Source organism: Salpingoeca rosetta (genome assembly GCF_000188695.1).
Source record: "Salpingoeca rosetta unplaced genomic scaffold supercont1.7, whole genome shotgun sequence".
Lineage (NCBI taxonomy): Eukaryota > Choanoflagellata > Craspedida > Salpingoecidae > Salpingoeca > Salpingoeca rosetta.
In genome coordinates, this window is record NW_004754927.1 from 1,540,246 (window position 1) to 1,559,191 (window position 18,946).

Sequence of the window (18,946 nt, forward strand, 5' to 3'; positions counted from 1 at the left end):
ATCCATGTGCGCTGTCCGTCGTCGTGGAGCTTGGTGAAGAGGCAAGCGTCTGACATTGCTTTGCGCCCATCCGTTGGTCTTGAGGAAGGTGTGCAGCTTCTTGGCCCATGCACGGCCAGCTTGCTTGAGGCCGTAGAGCGGCTTGAGCAGCCGGCACACCTTGCCCGCGTAGCGTTGAGCGCCGTCGCCGATGTCGGTGAAGTGCGGCGGCAGCTCCATGTACAGCTCCTCCTTGAGATCAGCCTGCAGGTAAGCCGACTTGAAGTCGAGCTGGTGCAGCTGGTGCTGTCGTTGCAGGGAGACGGCGAGCACAGTGAGGATGGTCTTGGCTGCTGGTGTTGGGGCGTAGGTCTGGTCGAAGTCGATGCCCGGTCGTTGGCTGAAGCCCTTGGCGACCCAGCGTGCCTTGAAGCGCGTCGGCGCGCCCTCAGCATCACGCTTCACCTTGAAGACGAAGCGTGACTTGAGAGGCGTGTGCTGCCGTGGCACGACGCTGCGTGGGATGAGCTTGATGACGCCGTTGCGCTCCATGGCCCCGATCTCCTCCAAGCATGCCTGAGTCCACTGCTTGCGTTGCTGGCTCTTGAGTGCCTGCTTGATGCTTGCAGGCTCCGTGAGGCTGGTGTCGTCACTGCTGCTTGCTGTGAACGCGCCTGCCTCGGTGTCGCTTGCATCTGTTGTGTCTGGATCGTAGTTGGCGTCGTTGGTGTCGCTGCTGCTGTCGTCGTCAAAGTCCGTGAGCAGGAAGTCTGTCTCGACATCATCGTCCTGGTCCTCGTCGATGTGAACTGTTGGTTGCTCACCGTCAGTGGTGCTGTTGCTGCTGTCACGTGCACTGGGAAGCTGGAGCATGGACGATGTCGTGGATGTCTGCACTTGCTCCTCCCCCTCATCCACGACATCATCGGCCTTGGAGAAGGGAAGGAAGCGGACGTGGATGGAGGACACAACGGTGTTTGTGTCTGCGAAGTGGACGAGGTGGCTGTTGCTGCTGCTGTTGTGGCCGACGTAGATGCCTCGACGACCCTTGGGCTGCAGGCGACCGCGCTGTGTGCTGATATGGACGACGGCCGGCTGCCCGAAGACGTGCAGCTGCGGCACGTGCTTGGGCAGCGAGCCCGTGACAATTTGCAGCGGTGTCTTGCCGTGGAGGGAAGGGCGAGGCATGTTGTTGAGGATGTGCAGGGCGTGGTTGCAGGCGAGGCTCCAGTACGATGCGTCGAGGCCTGCACCCGTGATCATGGCTCGCACCATGTCGGAGAGGGTGCGCACCTGTCGCTCGACGATGCCATTCTGCGCCTGGGTGTACGGCGGGGACTGCTGGTGCTGCTTCAGGTGCTTCTTGACGATGGCCTGGAAGTCAGCTCCGAGGAAGATGGCATCGGAATCCGTCTGGAGTGCTGTTGTTGTGGGCGAGATGGGGAGCTTGGTGTCGCGCAGGAAAGACTGGAACGCGGCAACTGCGTCCTTCTTGGCGTTGAGGTGGACTGCATGCAGGAGCTTGCTTCCCTCATCGACGATGACGAGACTGTAGCGCTTGCCCGTGGGTGAGTCCGCGGTCCAGTCGACGATGTCGGCGTGGATGCGCTCGCCGGGCACCTGTGTGCGTTCCGCGTGCTTGCTGACGCTGTGACGAGTGCTCTTGGTGACTGCGCACGTTGTACACTGCTTGCTGCTGATGGCGTTGCGATCATCAATGCCCATCAGCTTGCAGTACTGCTGCACGTCGTTGTCGTTGCGGTTGTTGAGAGTCAGTGAGTTTCTGTTTTGTGTTGAGTCCTTCCTACTTTGCCTTCTCATGTGGTTTTGTCTTGTTTGCCAACAACACCTGCTTTGTGGTTTTTCCGTTTGCAAACATTCCTTCCTCTCTGCTGGCATGCATGTGTGCCAACTGCCTCTCCTCTCCTCCTTCCCCTACACACGTGAGTTGTGTGTCATGTGTGCCATGTGTGTGTGCATGCCCGTCATGCTTGGCAAATGACATGTGTGCGTGCCATGCAGTGTTGTGAAGTGTTGTCTGTTGTGTATGCTTGCCTGCAAGCATTCATGCTGCTTAGCATTGCTCTGCGCGCATGTATGCATGCTGTTCGTTGTTTAGATTGTTTGTGTTCGTGCACACTCTGCCCATGTCGCCTTGGCAGCTCTGTTGACTGTGTGTGCACTTGTCTTGTGGTTGTTTGAGCATGCTGCCCGAGCTTATTTGGCAGCAGCTTGCTGTATTTGTTCATTCTCCTTGTGTTCTTGTTTGTTGCGTTTGTCTACAGTACACACACACACACCTGTCGTGTTTCAACATTAACCACGGGCCTCTTTTGCACACACGTACACAACACGACCCACGCTTGCCAAAATTCACGGTTCGTTTGCAACAGCTTTCGTTGTATTGGTTTTGTTGTGTGGCTGAACAACAAACAAATTGTACTCTACGAAAACGATACATCTGGAGAAGGAGAGAGGGCTGAAGCGACATCAAATGACAGTTGCAATTCCAACAGCTCTGCACAAGTGGTTTCATCCAGCTCATCCTGCGCAGCTTCCGCTGCACGCCCCTCATTCCTGCGGTGACGCCGTATCGGCTCTGTGCTGTCCGTGTGACCGTCATCCTCCTGTTCGTCTTCGCTTGATCCCGCATCGTCCGTGGAGACCTGGTAGTTTTATCATTGCGTGTGGTGAGAGTAAGCTTCGCATGCGCGCACACGCACACAGTGACACCAACACGTTACTTGCATCTTGCATCAAACACACACACACACGCACGCACACACACACACGCACGCACACACACACACACACACGCACACACACACACACACACACACACACACACACACACACACACCTCCCATTCGCTGTCGTCGTCGTCACCAGCTTCTTCTTCTATTTCTGTGTTGGCAGGATGCCTTGCTTCGACCTCGCCTTGTCGCCATGGTTGCTGGGGCTCATTTCTGGGCGTAGCACTGCCAATGGTGCTTGATGAATGGCTGCTAGCTTCTCCCTGTGACGCCATGGATTTTCTCTGTCGCGCCAGCCGTCGCTGCCTGCAGTAGCACGGACACGCATATTGTGTGAGGGAACAAATTTCCAATGCAGTGGCTCTTACCAACGGTTCGCATAGCGCATCCAAAGTTGAAACCGTGAACGTACTGTCGCAACACGTCTTGGGTGGGCGTTGCCAGTTGTGACGAGGATCGCGAGCTCGCAGGTGAGCCCCCTTCTTCCCTGGGGGTGCTCACTCGTCTGTGCACGCTCTGTGGTATTGCTTTGGCTTTCGTGCTGGCAGACACTGCATCCGTGGGTGTTGCCGGCAAGGACGTTGATCGCGGTGCGGCCATCGCTTTCCTGTCAATGGCACGTGCATATGACCTTGTGTGAGTGTAGCAGCCAATCTGTGCATGTACGTGGAGGTCTGTTTGCGTGTGTGTGTGGATGTGTGTGTGGATGTGTGTGTATGTAAGCAGACAAAACAACAACACTTGCAGTGCTCACCGTTGTGCAAATTGCTGGACAAAGCGGTGCATGTGTTTGCGTGCATAGGGTGAACCCAAGATCTCCTTGACTGTTGGCCTGTCATCTGTGTGTGTGTGTGTGTGTGTGTGTGTGTGTGTGTGTGTGTGTCAGAGATGTAATCAGATATGCAAAGCAATGCAGTGATGGCAAGGTGTTATCAACCGTTAGAGTGTACTTCATCACATGTGCCTCGAGTTCACCATACAAGTCAGCGTGTACATATGTGCACCCACACCCACACTCACACACGCGCGAGGGCAGATGTCCCCCTTCTCACCCTCAGTGGCAGTTCAGACGTACCTGGCTCCACAGCGAGCATGGAAGCGAACAGGGTGTCCATGTCATCGGGGTACGCGGAGGGCAGCCGCTGGATCTGTCAAAGACAGATGATGACACACACATGCAAGGACACATGTGAGTTGCGCGCGAGGGAGTCATCGGTAGGTGCCAGCACTGTGCCGAACACCGTGTTGAATTGATGGGCGTGTATGCGTACCTGCCCCTTTGAAACTTTGAAGGCTAATGCGTTGTAGTCCTTTGCATTGAAGGCCTTCTTCAAGGTTGCGACTTCGTACATGACGCACCCAAACGACCACACGTCCGACTTGATGTTGTACGGCTGCAAAATCATGGCAGCAACAGAGCCCACGCACGGTCAGCACAGAGAGGTGGGAGGGGGGAAGAAGCACAAGAAAGAACACAAAAGGATGAGAACAGCCCCTTGCACCGCATGCGTGTGACAAACACGTACCACGCGTGCGTAGAGCTCGGGTGACATGTAATATGGAGTGCCTGTCACCTGAAAAACAGGCGCAGCCCCCAGGCAAGAACAAGAACAACAAGGTTAGGGAGAGGGATGAGCATGGTGGAAGAGCGTGTCAAAGTGAAGGCAGGGGCAGAGCACACACAACACAGGCACATACAGACACACTGACAGCCACAGCCACGGCCACAGCAGCAGCAGGCATGTCACCACGAGGTCACGTATTGGCACTCACTGTTGTGGCCATGTCATCTTCTGAATCCAGGACACGGGCGATGCCCAGGTCACCGACCTGAAAGGAGACGCACAGCAGCAATCGCAGCATCATCATGTGAACGGCGACACAAACGCAAACAAACAGAACCTTGTGCATCGATACAGGGTGCACATGTACGGATGCACACACGAACGCACACATGTTAAAATGCGCACACACGCACTTGCAAACATATACTTGCAAACATATACTTGCAAACACACGCACGCACACATGCTCAAACACACACACACACACACACTGCAAACACACCAACGGACTGGGTACCTTGACAACTTGTTTCTTTGTGAGGAAGATGTTCTGCGTTTTGAGGTCTCTGTGCATGATATTCTTGTCGTGGAGGTATTGCAAGGCCAGTCCAATTTGCACAAACCAGTCCATGATTTGGGTTTCGGGCAGCAGGTGACCGGTAGCGGCTTGTTGCCTGAGCCTGTGTGTTGAGAACGGACAGGATGGAAGCGGTGATCAAGGAAGAAGCAAGGCATGTGAGTTGCGGTGCAAAATACGGAAGGACACATAAGGCGGAACATGATCAGGCATCGCGTCACAAGCCAACATGTATGCATGTCTGCACTCATGGCTGCAAAACAGGGTCAGCACACGCACGCACATGTGCACACACAGACAGACAGGCAGACAGCAAAGGGGCACAGACAGACAGGCAGACAGACAGCAAAAGAGCAGACAGACACAGAAAGACACGCACGCACACACACACATACACACGCGCGGCGCACGCACGCACGCACACACACGCACACACACGCATGCACGCACGCACACACACGCATGCACGCACGCACACACGCACACACACACACACACACATTCATGAGACAGTGAACCGCACCGCGTGTAAAGATCTCCGCCCTCGCAGTACTGCATTACAATGTACAAGAACGCATTGTCTTTGCTGATGAAGGATTCGCGGTGCGATACAATGTTTGGGTGATTGAGTGTGGAGAGCAGCTTTGCCTCCTGGAATGCGTTCCTTTGCTCCTTGGTTGTCGCTCGCTCAAGGGCAATCCTCTTGACAACATACTGCATGTGGCGTGCATGTGCATGCGTGTGGTTCGAAGAGGGTGCGCGGTTCGGAGACATGAGAAATGGCAACAAGCGGACACGGCACACAGATACTTACTGCGCAGAGACACACGGGCACACGTACAAACAAACACAGACAGACAGACAGACAGACACACGCACACACACACATACACAGACACACAGACAGACAGACAGACAGACAGACAGACAGACAGACAGACAGGCAGAGGGACAGACAGGCAGACAGACAGGCAGACAGAAAGACAGACACACACGCACACACAGACACACACACACACACAGACACACATACACAGATACACAGACACACACACGAGCTTACTCGTTTGCGATCGTGCTTGCATTCGGTAAGAAAGACAACGCCAAAGGACCCTTTGCCAATCTCCCGCTTCTTGATGTAGTCAGCCAACCCCATCTTGACTTGCTTGCCAGCAGGCTTGTTCTGTGTGGTGGTTGTCGTGGTCGGTGGCTGGATGAGTCAACGCTTGCTCTGCGGAAATTTATCGGTGTGCCTGCCAATCGTCAACAACACCAACCAAGATGGGCTTGGTGAGTGCGCGATGAGTGGGCTTCAGGGTTTTGGGGTGGAGGATGAGTTGAGGTGATGGTGATGTGTGATGCGAACAAGAGAGGAGGAAGTCATGATCGGCCGTTGCTTGGGCTCGTGGTGGTGTCGAGCATGCATCCTTGCCTTAGCTCATGTCATCCGTCATTGCGCTCCACACTCTCCATAAATCGCACCACACCCGCAACACACACGAATGTATGACCGGGCTTGTTTGCGTGTGCAGTTTGGATCGTCAAAGAAGGAGGAAGAGAAGCAGCAAGTCTACTTCTCGGCCGTGGATGGCTTGAAGAAGCTGTACAAGTCCAAGATCAAGCCTATTGAGGACACATACAAGGTACAACTTAAACAACAACAACAACAACAACAACAACAACAACAACAACAACAACAACAACAACAACAACAACAACAACAACAACAACAACAACAACAACAACAACAACAACAACAACAACAACAACAACGACGGCGACGACGACGACGACAACGCTTGCTACTCTCACACCATGTTTCTTGTTGGAGTGTGTCGTCACATGCTGTGACCATTGACGGCGGCGATGCGGTGTTTGTTTTGTGATCCAATGCGCGCGACCGGTGGCGCTTGGTGCCCGTCTACTTGCATTTCTTTGATTCCTGTGTGGCTCTGAGGAGATTGCCTTGTCGCATTTGCTCACAGTGAAAACAACATCGTGCACACCCAACTCCCTACTGCCTATGGTGCGCAGTTTCAAACTGTGCACTCATCCTCGTTGACAGATGCAGACTTTGACGCCAAGCCGCAGGTGCTGAACGCGTAGCCCGACCTGTGTTGTTTTCTTGCGGGGGGCGGGAGGCGGGGCGGGAGGCAGCGCGGGAGTTGCCCGCCTTGTGGTTTTTTTGTGTCTGTGTCTGCCTGTCACACATATGCACACATACACACACATACACACATGCACACATACACACACACATACACATATACACATGCACACATGCACATGTGTTGATGTGCTGATGTGCTGATGTGCTGATGCATTTTGCTCCCCAGGGCTCTGGAGGAGATGGACGCCGTTCTCTCCCGTGACATTCCGAAGCTCATGAACCAGTTCCCCGCCGAGCGGTGAGCAGCATCGGCGCTGTATGGCCGTCATCCCGCTGCTGGTCTGCTGTCCCGTGCTGTTCGATTGATCCACTCATGGCGCGCGCGCACACACACACACACACACACACACACACACACACACACACACACACACACACACACACACACCCTTGTGCAACGTGCACGTATGCCTACCCATCAGCGAGGATGAGGCGTACGCACGTGCCATGCAGGGTGGCGAGCAGGGAGCAAGCTCCGGAAATCCATTTTCGTCGCTCGAGACAACAAACAACGACGCCGTGGACTGGACCATCACCGTGAAGGAGCAGGTGCAGCTCGTGGGGCTCTTCACCTGCCAGGCACCACATGCTGATACTCGTTTTGACACACATAAGGATGCACTTATACACACACACACACACACACACACACACACACACACACACACACACACACACACACACACACACACACACACACACACACACACACACACACACACACGCACACAGAGCAACTTCCGGTCGCACTTCAACTCGTGCAATCCGGTCAACGGCAAGATCACGGGCGAGGCGGCAAAGAGCGTGCTGATGAAATCAAAGCTCGACTTTGGAACGCTGGGAAAGATCTGGAACCTCAGCGACATTGACGGTGACGGCTACCTCGACCTTGATGAGGTGCGAAAGCATGCTGCCGTGGTGTGTGTGTGTGTTTCTGTGTCTGTTCGTGTCTCTGTCTGTCTGTCTGTCTGTCTGTCTGTCTGTCTGTCTGTCTGTCTGTCTGTCTGTCTGTCTGTCTGTCTGTCTGTCTGTCTGTCTCTCTCTTTGCCGCTGTTTGTTTCGTTGCCATGTGCATGTGAGCCAGGATGCAACTTGACTCACGAGGCGGATCATGTATGTCCCTTGTTGCTTGCATCCATGCATCTCATCACTGTTGTGCAACTTGTCGTCAGTTCTGCGTTGCCATGCACCTGTGCCACAAGGCCATGGCGGGCGAGTCTGTGCCGGATGCTCTGCCGCGTCTGCTTGTCCCTCCGTCCAAGCGCTCGGCCGCCCCGCCTGTGCCCACGGACCCATTCGCCTCCACCGCATGATGCACACACGCACATGTTCGCGCAGTACATGCAGCCGCGGTGGGCGTTGTGTTGAGTTGCGTGCCTGCACGCTCACATTGCAAGTTTACGCTCCCGTGTGGCGAGGTGTTGCCTCACCCTCGCAGGACCTCTTCCGTCCTTGTGCGTTGGCTGTGTTGTGCTGTGCTGTGTTGTGTTGTGTTGTGTTGTGTTGTGAGGTGGTTCAGCTGCCAGCACGTCCTACACCTCATGTTCTCGCCAGAGTTGTGACTTCTTTTTCGCTTCTGCCGTGTTGCTTGTTTAGTGTGATGGCTGATGTAAACGCAACGCTTGATCCAGCCTCCCCCCGCCCCCGACATGAAGACACTCATGACACGTCGACGACAGCGGGTAAACACGTAGAGAGGCAACGGATAACGAGCCATTCACAGAGACAGACACAGAGAACAGCAGAGGGAATGACACACATTGACAGCAAGGTTGAAAAGCACACACACACACACACACACACACACACACACACACACACACACACACACACACACAGAGGTTAGGCGCTGTGGGTGGTGATGAACTTGAGAATGGCGTGGTTCAGCGCTTCTCCTTGATCAACTTGCACCCAATGCCCGCAGGGGAAAGCTTGCACCTGGAAAAAAGACAGGTGGGGTTCGGGATCCCGTGAACCACCAGACTCTATGAGGGAGAACAATGGAACAGCTCTTCGCTCTTTTACGACAAGGTAGCAAGCAGCACATGCACATGCACAAACACACACTTGGCAGTCCTCGCGGCGATCCATCTCCTTGAGCCATCCGTCCGAGTGGAACATGAAGGGCTGCGTCATCATGGCACGTGCATGTACATTGTCAGATGATCACAGTGAGGCGCAATCCCATTCAGAACACAAAACATGCGTGGAGACACACAGACACAGACACAGACACACACAGACACAGACACAGACAGACACAGACACACAGACACACAGACACACCGACACACACACACACACACAACCATGTACGCACCTTGGCGGCGCCGTAGGAGTAGAAGGTTGGACGCTGAGGTGAGTAGTGCTTGAGGTAGTTTGTACCTCCACTCCCACCAAGGAAGAGGCCTTTGTAAAAGTAGAAGTATGGCTGGTCGACGGATGATAAACACAAGCAAATGCGCAAGGCGGTGTTGCGACAGGTGAGCACCGCGGCGGGTTTGCGAGACATCATGCAAGCTGCAATGGCACATGTGCGTGTGGGACATACATAGTTGACGTGGGAGCCATGGTCCGCAGAGAAGGACGGCGAGTGCGCAAAGTACTTGGCGCACAGTCGTGTCATCAGGTCCCCGATCGGCTTGCCAACTACAGGCACCACGTTCCCGAGAACAAAGGCAGATGACAGCCAAAGCTGGTACGCCGGAACCAGCACCTTCCCCGCGACGGATGCGATGTGGATGCGGCCACCAACATCGATCGTGGACAGCGTCTTGACCAGCTCGGGTGCTTTGCGCTCAATCATGTACGCAAATACAGCACCCCAGTCGTGCGCAACCACATGCACAGGCTTCCCGTCGTTCACCTCCTTGATCTGCCGAATAAGCACATCTCGCACGTCCGGAAAGTCCAAGGCCCATTTGTGAGACGAGTCGTACCCACTGTAACTGGGCAGGGAAAGGCACGCACAATGGTACTTGTGCTTCGTGAAGAAGTCGACCTGCAAGCGAGAGGTTGAAGGAGGGACAGGGACGGGGAGTGTCAGGGAGACAAAGTGTGTATCAAAAGGGCGGGGGGGGGGCGGAGGTGATCAGCCAAACGTCTGGACATTGGACATGGCAGTGCAAAGGATAAGCTTGCAGCAAAACAACAACACCCACGCACAGACAAGGATGGTCGAATAGACACGTAGGCAGACAGCCCGACCGACAGACACACAGGCACATCACTCAGAGACATCATGTAGGGACACACAAATACACATGAAAACAAACAGAATACAAATGTACATACGCACAACCTCGTACATACACGGTGACAGACCTGGTTCTTCCAGAGAGCGTTCGTGTCTGGCCACCCGTGCAGGAACACGATGACGCCTTTGCAGGACTTGTCCTTTCGCGCTGGGCCAGCCCGCAGCACCTCCACAACCACATCAGCCGCCGCACTGCCACTCATCTTCACTTGTCGTTGTCGATCTCGGCTCGGTCAAAGGCAAAATTGTCATTGATACGACTCTCATAGGCAGTTTGGCCTTTGCTTGGTTTGGCGCGCCACTCCTCTTGCTTTTGTTTTTGTTTGAAATGATGATGCACCCAAACAAATAAGCGAAGCGTGCACCGCATGACATGCGGTGGTGATGCGACCGACCCCCCAACACTCACCTCGGCGTCATTGGAATGATGATGGTGGAACAGCATGAGAAGCACGCGATGATGACAGCAGCAGCGATACGAGCAACTGCAGCAAAAGCCACGGACACAGGGTGATGCTGTGCATTACAACGAAGAAGCGTTCATGCTGCTGCTGTTGCTGTTGCTGCTGCTGCTGCTTTCCTCATGAGGTGCGGCACCGACCTCTTTCATCCGTGCCACAGCGAATCCGCACCGGCTCCCACACAACACAGCCAGGCAAGCCGCAACCCAAGCAACTTGAGCAGTGGACACACATGAACATGGCGGAGCGCTTCTTCGCATCAGCCATCAAGAAATGGGTGTGAGTGGACCCATGCCCCACCCAACCACGCTGCTTCCGACATTCGTCATCGTTTCCTCGCAACAACAACAACAACAGCAGCAGGTGAGACACATTGGTCGCTGTCGTGCTGTTATTGCTGGTGTGTGTGTGTGTGTGTATTTCACCCACACCTTTCTTCTTCTTTCTTCTTCCATCCTCTTCCTCCTCTTCCTCTGCTGTTTTGTTGTGCTGGTGGTTGCGTCTTTTCGGTTCTGTTTGTTGGTGCGTGTGTTTGTTGATGTGTGTGCGTGTGTGTGTGTGTTTGGGTGGTTGGGGAATGACAAACGTGTTTGTTGATGTCATCGCACGCTGCACGGCCAGCTGCATTTGTTTCATCCACGCACGTGGTTCCCTTTGCGGCTCCCTTTGCGGCGGTGGCACACGGTTGCTCATACTTTTCTTTTTACCCTTCCTCTCTTCCTCTCCTACTCTTCCTTCCCTCTCTTCAGTGGATGTGCTCTTTGCACGCCCACCCCCCTCTCTCTCTCACATACACACGCACTGACTCACACACACCCCCCCCTCTCTCTCACATACACACGCACTGACTCACACACACATTTCGTGATGAAGGACTGATGGTGCTTGGCTGAGGGAGCGTTGGCGCCAAACCCGCGTCCACCAACTTTCTCTTCTTCTCTTCCTCTATCGCGCGGCAAAGCAAGCTCTCTGTGCCTGCCTGCGTGGCTTGCTTTTGGTTGGGTTGACTGTGCCACCGACTGCACTATCCATTTCTTGGCCAGTGTGTTGTTTCTTTGATGTTGGCACGCGGGCAACCAGCTCTTCGCTTCCCCTCTCCGTGTCTCTCTGTCTTTGTCTCTCCCGCACCTGGCGCCTGTTGTTGTTGTTGTTGTTGTTGTTGTTGTTGTTGCAGTTGTTGCACCACTGTTGGCGCGCTGCTACTGCTGCTGTTGCCAGCGTTGCCATTGTTGCTGCGGGCGCCAGCGCTTCTCTCTCCATCTCTCTCTCTCCTCTTGTCTTGTGCGGTCTATTCCAAGCACACTCTCTTGCGTGTGCGCATGTGCATGAGCGCGCGCTCCTGCGCATTGAAGGAGACAGCAACCAGTTTCTTCCTTAGCGCCTCTCTGTGGCAGCTACCACGACTCTTCCCCCTGCCTCGTCTGTTCTCAACAGCCTCCTCTTCTTCCTCCTTCTCCCTTCATCTTCACGGTCCTTTCAAGCACTCACCCTCGTACTGTCTTCCTCTCACCTTCCCAGCACGCTCTTGCGTGCTGTCACACGCACGCACACACGAACACGGACACCTTTGTCGCGCTGCGGCCTGTGCGCTGCGCCCCTTGCTTGGGGGGTCGCTGCCTTTCGCGCCAGTGTTGGCAGTTTTCCGCCTGTGGCCACGGGGGCATATCCACCACGCCTGCTGTGCATCGGCGGCGCTGTGCGCTGTGTGCGTTGCGTGCGTCCTCGGCACCTTTCCCACTTTTCTTGCATTGGCAACGAATTTCACTTCCCGCGCAAACTTTGAGCTGCGCACAAACACACACACACACACACAGAGCATTTGCCTTGCTTGTTGTGCACTTCATTGTTCAATTCTTCTTCTCTTCCTCCCTTCCTCCTTTTTTTCATACGTGCATGTATGCATGGCTCAGCGCCATCCTTCCTGTTCATTTTCATCTGGGCCACTGATATCGGGTCGGTTGCTTGAGTGCACCCGTGCTATCCTCTCTCTCTGTGCACCTGTGGTGCCTGTGTACGTCCCACGCACGCCTCTTCTTCTCCGTGTCTGGTGGTGTCCATCACTCACCCTGCTTCTCCTCCACCCTTCTTCTCCTCCACCCATCCCCCCAGCCCCCTAAGCTTCCGTCTCCTTCCATCCCCCCTCCCATCCCCCCCTAAGCTTCCGTCTCCGCCACCCATCCGCTCTCCTCCTCCACCACCAGTCTTCTCTCTCCCTTCTCTTCATCCCCTGCGCGCTATCCTGCACCATGCCTCGGACTGCATCGTCAGTGGTGTGGAAGGACGCGTGCCTGACGACCAACCGCGTTGGGCCCGGTGTTTTGCCCACGCCAACGGTCGATAGCCCACCGCTTCTCCGCTACCCGGGCTTCACCACCAAGTACCCGCTGCCGGCATTCTCAAAGGGCCGCCTGGCCCGCCTCTCGACACCGCTAAGCATCCAAGTGCAGACCGGCTACAGCGGCTGGAGGCTCAAGGCAGAGAGGAACAACGGCAGCAGCAAGACAATGCTCTTGCCTGCCTACCTGCAGATGGCTGCTCGCAACGACCCAAGCCCAACAATGGCACAGGGTGAGCACCAGCCCAAGAGGGCCAAGTCCATGTCACCAACGCCGCTCGCCCTCAGCAACAGCCGCGGGTCCAGCACCTGGTCCAGCCCCAGCTCCAGCTCCGATTGCCAAGCACACGACACGCCGCCCCGCCCCACACAAGCACGCGAGGACGTTGTGCGCGCCGCGTACATGGAGGCAGATGCGGCAGCGGTCCGAGCACTGAGGGTGCTGAAGACTGGGGCCAAGATTGAGTTTGCCGGCAACATCGACCTGTGCCAGGCCGTGTTCACTGAGCAGTTGCAGAAGCTGAGCGACGCCCTCCCCGACGAGCTGCACTGGCGCGGCGGCAGCACCATGCTGGCAGAGCTCGACCCCATCGAGGGCATCAACAGCCCGCAGATGTACCTCAAGATGACCGGGTGCACGACGCCTGCACACCAGGAGAACGACAACCTGCTGTCCATCAACATCAACGTCGGGCCGGGGTCGTGCGTGTGGTACGGCGTTGCTCCGCAGCACGTGGGCCGCGTCAAGTTGCTCTGCAAGACGAAGGGCATCGACTTCAAGGACGGCGGGTGGTGGCCAACACCTGGCGAGCTCGACAAGGAGAACATTCCGCTGGTGCGGTTCATCCAAGGGCCGGGCGAGGCTGTTCTCGTCAACCCAGGCACCCTTCACTGGGTTCGGGTGAGTTTCTCTCCTGCCTTGATTGTGTGTGCATGCATGCACGCATTGAGATGATAGATGGATAGATAGTGTGTGTATCTGTGTGTCACACACACACTGTTTGTGCGTGTGTATGTGTATGTGCATGTTTGTGTGTGTGCATGTGCATGTTTGTGTGTGTGCATGTGTGTGTGACTCTCTGCGAGTGCACTGTGTTTGATACTTGCTCGCAGCGATTCAACCACTCACCCATATTTTGGCACACGCATGTTGTTTGTTTGTCTTCATGCTCCACCCCTCTTTCTTTACCCCCCCCCCCCCACCTCTTCAAAATCTTGGTTGTTGGCGTCAGGCGCTGAGTGCATGCGTGCATGTGTCGTGGAACCTTGCGCCGGCCTGCGCGCTGCAGTATGTGTCGATGTTTGGTGCGACGTACCACATCGTTCCGCGCCGCCACCTTGCGCGCTGTGTCTTGTTGCGGGAGCAGAAGCGCCTGCCGCGTGACGCTGCCCTGTGCGCGGCCATGCTGCGCGTGGTGACGCAGGACCTGGAGGAGCACAGGGCCGTCTGCGCAGACAAGACGCTGGTCGCTGTGGCATGCGAGCCGAGCAACGCGGCGTGCTTTGTGTGCGGTGGCGACGTGGGCAACGCCTTCTTCACCTCGTCCCCTTCTAAGGTGTTCTGCGTCAAGTGCCGCAACACCATTGTCGCCCGTGTCCGCACCGCCGCCAGGAGGCTCCGTAAGGACGTGTACACGCCCTTCATCCGGAAGCACTGCCAGTACCTGCAGGCCGAGAACGACCTGCCCATGTACATGTTCAAGGTGTACAACTTTGTGTTGAGCGTGGAGGAGCAAGAGGCCATGATTGCGGCGACGCGGCAGCACCTGCTGCGGCTGCGCAGCGGCGACGGGGTGGCGACCTTCACGCTTGGCGCGCCAGGCAATGACGACAACCGCAGCAGCAACAGTGGCAGCGGGGTTGAGACACTTGCTGACAGTGGTGCTGACGCTGATGATGCCGCTGGAAAGATGATGGGCACTCCCGCCACAGCTGTTGGTGGTGATGATGGCACAGCTGTTGGTGGTGATGATGGCACAGTTGTTGGTGGTGATGATGGCACCACCCCTGCGTGCAGGATGCGAGTGGATGGTGCTGTTGTGACGGCGGTCTCAACTGGCGACACTGCCTCTCCCACTGGCGTGGTGATTCACAGCAGCATCGGCTGTGCCTGCGCTGACGATAACGACGATACCGGCGATGATGACAAGGAAGAGGAACAGGATGAGGAGAAGGAGCAGAAAGGGAAGGAGGGAGGGAAGGAAAAAGAGAAGGCGGAGAAGGTTGATGATGATGATGATGATGATGATGATGATGATGATGATGATGATGATGATGATGATGATGATGATGATGATGAGATTGGGAGCGAGCACATGGGCGTTGTTCGGGCATGGCTGGCTGCTGTTGGGGAAGAAGACAGAATTGCAGAGTGGAAGCCATGAGCGTGTCACACCAGTGCTTGCTTGGCCCCAAGGCGCTGCGAGTGAGTTGTTGGTGTTGTGATGACACACGCTGTTGTGTTGATGGCGTTGAAGCATAGCCGACATTTGTCGGACATTGTTGGATGGGTTTGATGCGTTGGGTCATGAAGGGTGCTTGCTGGTTTGGTGCGGCCCATGTGCCTGCTCCCTTTGCTTATTCAGCAAGCACCCTCTCCTCTCTTTTGTTCTTGTGCATTTATATTTGCAATTGTGCATGTGCGTGCTCCTGTGCGCTTGCATGCGTTTCATTTCATTTCCTCACTTGTGTACACAACCTGCCCACCTGTGCCTTCTTTCCTTGTGCCATTGTTGTGCTTTGTTCTGTGTTGTGATTGACTGGGTGTTCCTTTCACAACGATGTGTGCGCTTGTGTTGCGCTGCTGGTTGTTTGCTTGATCAGCTTTTAATCTATGATTTCTGCAAGTGGTGGTAGAGTGGTGGTAGAGTGGTGGTGGTGGCGGCGCTTTGTTGTTGGGGTGGTGTCAGGCCGTCGTGCCACGTGCTGTATGTACGTAATGCACTGCTTTGTGCGTGGCAACTGACATGGATTCTCTCTGGTTCCCTTTTTGCTCCCTCTCCGTCAAAGCAATAAACGACACCTCCACACCCCAAACTGCAGAGACGTGCGTGTGTGTGTGTGTTGTGTTGTGTGTGTGTGTGTGTGTGTGTGTGTGTGTGTGGTTTCAGGGGGTTTGTATTGGTGGAAACGCTCAGCCGATTGCTCGGGAGTGACATGACACCAGTTGCAGTGGAGGGAGGTACGTTTATTGAGCGAATGCACAAGTTGGCTGCCAGTCAGCAGCAAGCTCCTTATGAACATCCACAACATGGGACAACAACAGTGACATGTCATGCAACCAACTCACAGGGTGTCAGGCTTTCATGCCATGTTCATCAAAGCATTTGGTACACAGGAATCGCACATCACAGAAACAGCACAGAAAAAAAAAAGCACAGGGGCAGGAGGGGAGTTGAGCACATGTTTAGAGGTTGCGCTTGATCCACTCCTGAAGGCAGAAGATGAGATCGCCGCGGTGCTTGGAGTTGAGCTTGGACACGTTCTGCTGAAGCCAGTCTCCAAACACATCAGGGTCCTCGCCCATCACAAGGAATTGGCCCTGTTTACGGTGTGTGCGTTTGTGTACAAAGACGGACAGTGTGTGTGTGTGTTTGTGCACACAAAGACAGATAATGAGTGGGTACGTGCGTGTGCTCATAGACGGATAGTGTGTATGTGTGTGGAGGAAAGGGCGGCGTCAAGAAGGTGGATGAAGGACAAGCAGGTGATATCATGCGAAACCGCGCAGGTCAGAGAGTCAGAAGGATCTCAACACACCCTTGTCAATACAACATCCAGCCAACCAAGTCAACCAAGTCAACCAAGTCAACAGAACAACTCACAACAAACTCACCAGCACTTGCTTGGCCGTGGCGAAACCAAGCGCAGCAAGCTGCTCGCCACCCTTCTCGCCAATGCCGGCAAGTTCTGTGGCCGCCTTGTCCTCCATGCGCTCGCGCACGAACTCGTCGTGCTTCTTCGATGTCGTGCGCTCAGCCATTCTCGTTGTTCTCGTTGTTGTTGTGGTTGGTTGTTGTTGTCGTGGTGCTGTCAGCAAAGTCGTGGGTCGGCTGCTGGCTGGTGTTTGAGGATTTTTGGTTTTGGTGGTTCGTCGGCTGTCGCTTGCAGGGTAACCGTTACTACTATTTTTGGTGTCGGATTTTGGAACTGCAAAACGTGACAGACTCGAGAATGCAGCAGCTTTGATTTCCAGCACGCTGCTGCAACCGGAACTGCAAATGCTTGTGTGCTGTGGCGGTGTGTAAACTCGGCTTTCACGTCAACGTCGTCGTTGTCTTGGGGAGATCGCGTCACGGCGAGAGTGCGAAGCAAGCGGTCAGCACCGGTAGTCAACACAGGCCTTTGGGTAAGCCTTGCAGTAGCTGCAGTGGCAACACCAGCAAACCACCGTGTGCAGCCAATCATCAAGATCGACGACATCTTCTTGCACGTGACAGCTCAACAGCTACAAGGTCACCTGGTGCTCTTGTTTTCCAGCTTTGACAGCGGCTTGATCTCTGCTTCGATGCCTGGTTGCGCTTTTCTGTGGGTGAGTGAGTGCGTGTGTGTGTGTGAGTGAGTGAGTGTGTGTGTGTGTGTGTGGCGGAAGCGGGTGGAGAGGGCGCGGTTATATTGGAGAGGGAGCAGTTGGATTGGAGAACAATAAGTGATCACAGCGTAGATGGATCATGTGTGCCACTGTTCCTCCGATCTGCCATCTCATACAATTGTCATCGCGCTCGTGTCGCCTGTGAGAAGCAGGTACGCCGCCAGCCCTTGTGTCTCTGATCCCGTGGAGTCGAAACAAGAACGGTTTCGTGGTTTTAGAAACGCTAGAATGTCGGGATCAACACTGGTAGTGGCCGCGATTCGCCGCCAGCCTGCTCAGTGCTTGTTCCGAATTGCGCACCAGCGATACTGCCGAAGCAGCAGCAGCAGGGCATCGCCATACAGCGTGGCGCGCTTTGGGTCGTCCAGTCAGAGGCTCAGCCAGAGGTTCAATGGCACCTGCAGCATTGGAACAGCGTCCAGTGCGATCGACGCAGCTACCTCGAGCAAGACCAGGGCAGCCACTGTGACGTGTGGGAAGCGACAAGTCTCGTTTCGGCAAGATGTCATGGCCTGGCAAGCTGACGGCTCCGTCATTGCCGAGGATGGTCCGTCAAGCCTTTTGTGTTTTCATGTGCGTGTGTGCATGTGTGTGTGTGCATGTGTGTGCATGTGTGTGTGCGTGCGTGTGGCGCCGGGGGGAGAGTGAATGTGCTGCTCTGTGGATACCTGAGGCGCGCACGCGCGTGTGTGTGTTGTATGCTGTGTGCTGTGTGCTTTGTGGGTGTGTGTGTTGGGTGCGTGTGTGGTTGTGCGCGTACTTACGTCTTGAGCTTGCGCTGCTGCGGTCATTACTCACTGATGGAAACCCGTTCCCTCAGGCGGCAGTGCAGTGCTTGGGACGGTCATGGCCAACCCACATGACGTGCAGAGGGGCAAGCGTGTCAACGTGACATACCATGAGCCAGACGCATCTGTCAATGTCATCTTCAAGAACTTTCTCCGCCGCCAGCTCTCCGAGACAGAGCGAGAGGTGGTCACCACATCCGTGCTGCGCCACGTGCTTGTTCCCCGGCTTCGCGGCAACCACACCTTGCACGTACGTGCATGCTCTCTATTTATCTTGGTTGATGGCGATGTCGTTTGCTTGCGCTGCATGGACTGCGGATGAGGGAGTGGGGGCTTGTCACTCGATGACCTCAGGGCGTGATTTTCGCTCTACACGCGCGCGTGTGTGTGTCTGTCTATCCGTCCGTCTGTGTGTGCGCGCGCGCGTGTGTGTGTGTCTGTCTATCCGTCCGTCTGTGTGTGTGTGTGTGT

At 55.2% G+C, this 18,946-nt stretch overlaps 8 protein-coding genes across 8 annotated transcripts in view; 3 read left to right on the forward strand and 5 right to left on the reverse strand.

Moving 5' to 3' along the window:
* PTSG_12011 (uncharacterized protein) overlaps positions 1-1,704 on the reverse strand; it is a gene marked incomplete at both ends in the record, with an annotated part of 13,050 nt that extends 11,346 nt beyond the window's left edge. The window contains one exon of the mRNA XM_004995896.1: positions 55-1,704. Coding sequence (XP_004995953.1) covers positions 55-1,704 — 1,650 coding nt within the window. The remainder of the gene's footprint in view (positions 1-54) is intronic.
* Positions 1,705-2,369: 665 nt separating this feature from the next.
* PTSG_12012 (NEK protein kinase) lies at positions 2,370-6,115 on the reverse strand. Its single transcript, XM_004995897.1, has 11 exons — positions 5,938-6,115; positions 5,398-5,588; positions 4,815-4,977; positions 4,506-4,562; positions 4,259-4,306; positions 4,004-4,126; positions 3,808-3,880; positions 3,487-3,571; positions 3,145-3,339; positions 2,840-3,038; positions 2,370-2,645 (listed from the first exon to the last, which is right to left on the reverse strand). The coding sequence occupies exons 1-11, from the start codon at positions 6,028-6,030 to the stop codon at positions 2,424-2,426; spliced, it is 1,449 nt and encodes a 482-aa protein (XP_004995954.1). The 5' UTR covers positions 6,031-6,115; the 3' UTR covers positions 2,370-2,423.
* A 40-nt stretch (positions 6,116-6,155) lies between these two features.
* Positions 6,156-8,746, forward strand: PTSG_03370 (uncharacterized protein; the record flags this gene model as incomplete). Its single annotated transcript, XM_004995898.1, has 7 exons — positions 6,156-6,164; positions 6,407-6,517; positions 6,909-6,976; positions 7,211-7,282; positions 7,467-7,593; positions 7,777-7,941; positions 8,217-8,746. 7 exons carry the CDS (start codon positions 6,156-6,158, stop codon positions 8,355-8,357), a joined length of 693 nt encoding a protein of 230 aa, XP_004995955.1. The 3' UTR covers positions 8,358-8,746.
* On the reverse strand, positions 8,620-10,613 carry PTSG_03371 (uncharacterized protein). The gene is made up of 5 exons (XM_004995899.1): positions 10,369-10,613; positions 9,596-10,045; positions 9,365-9,475; positions 9,112-9,171; positions 8,620-8,982 (listed from the first exon to the last, which is right to left on the reverse strand). The coding sequence occupies exons 1-5, from the start codon at positions 10,501-10,503 to the stop codon at positions 8,887-8,889; spliced, it is 852 nt and encodes a 283-aa protein (XP_004995956.1). The 5' UTR covers positions 10,504-10,613; the 3' UTR covers positions 8,620-8,886.
* Positions 10,614-10,716: 103 nt separating this feature from the next.
* Positions 10,717-12,677, reverse strand: PTSG_03372 (uncharacterized protein; the record flags this gene model as incomplete). Its single annotated transcript, XM_004995900.1, has 7 exons — positions 10,717-10,880; positions 11,067-11,158; positions 11,370-11,425; positions 11,621-11,706; positions 11,890-11,993; positions 12,319-12,407; positions 12,651-12,677. The coding sequence occupies 7 exons, from the start codon at positions 12,675-12,677 to the stop codon at positions 10,717-10,719; spliced, it is 618 nt and encodes a 205-aa protein (XP_004995957.1).
* PTSG_03373 (uncharacterized protein) lies at positions 11,906-15,480 on the forward strand (the record flags this gene model as incomplete). The annotated part of the gene is made up of 2 exons (XM_004995901.1): positions 11,906-13,997; positions 14,329-15,480. The coding sequence occupies exons 1-2, from the start codon at positions 13,008-13,010 to the stop codon at positions 15,478-15,480; spliced, it is 2,142 nt and encodes a 713-aa protein (XP_004995958.1). The 5' UTR covers positions 11,906-13,007.
* A 719-nt stretch (positions 15,481-16,199) lies between these two features.
* PTSG_03374 (uncharacterized protein) lies at positions 16,200-17,214 on the reverse strand. The gene is made up of 2 exons (XM_004995902.1): positions 16,932-17,214; positions 16,200-16,637 (listed from the first exon to the last, which is right to left on the reverse strand). Exons 1-2 carry the CDS (start codon positions 17,076-17,078, stop codon positions 16,503-16,505), a joined length of 282 nt encoding a protein of 93 aa, XP_004995959.1. The 5' UTR covers positions 17,079-17,214; the 3' UTR covers positions 16,200-16,502.
* Positions 17,215-17,915: 701 nt separating this feature from the next.
* Positions 17,916-18,946, forward strand: part of PTSG_03375 (uncharacterized protein) — a gene marked incomplete at both ends in the record, with an annotated part of 1,230 nt that continues 199 nt past the window's right edge. Inside the window, 2 exons of the mRNA XM_004995903.1 lie at positions 17,916-18,234; positions 18,508-18,725. Coding sequence (XP_004995960.1) covers positions 17,916-18,234; positions 18,508-18,725 — 537 coding nt within the window. The remainder of the gene's footprint in view (positions 18,235-18,507; positions 18,726-18,946) is intronic.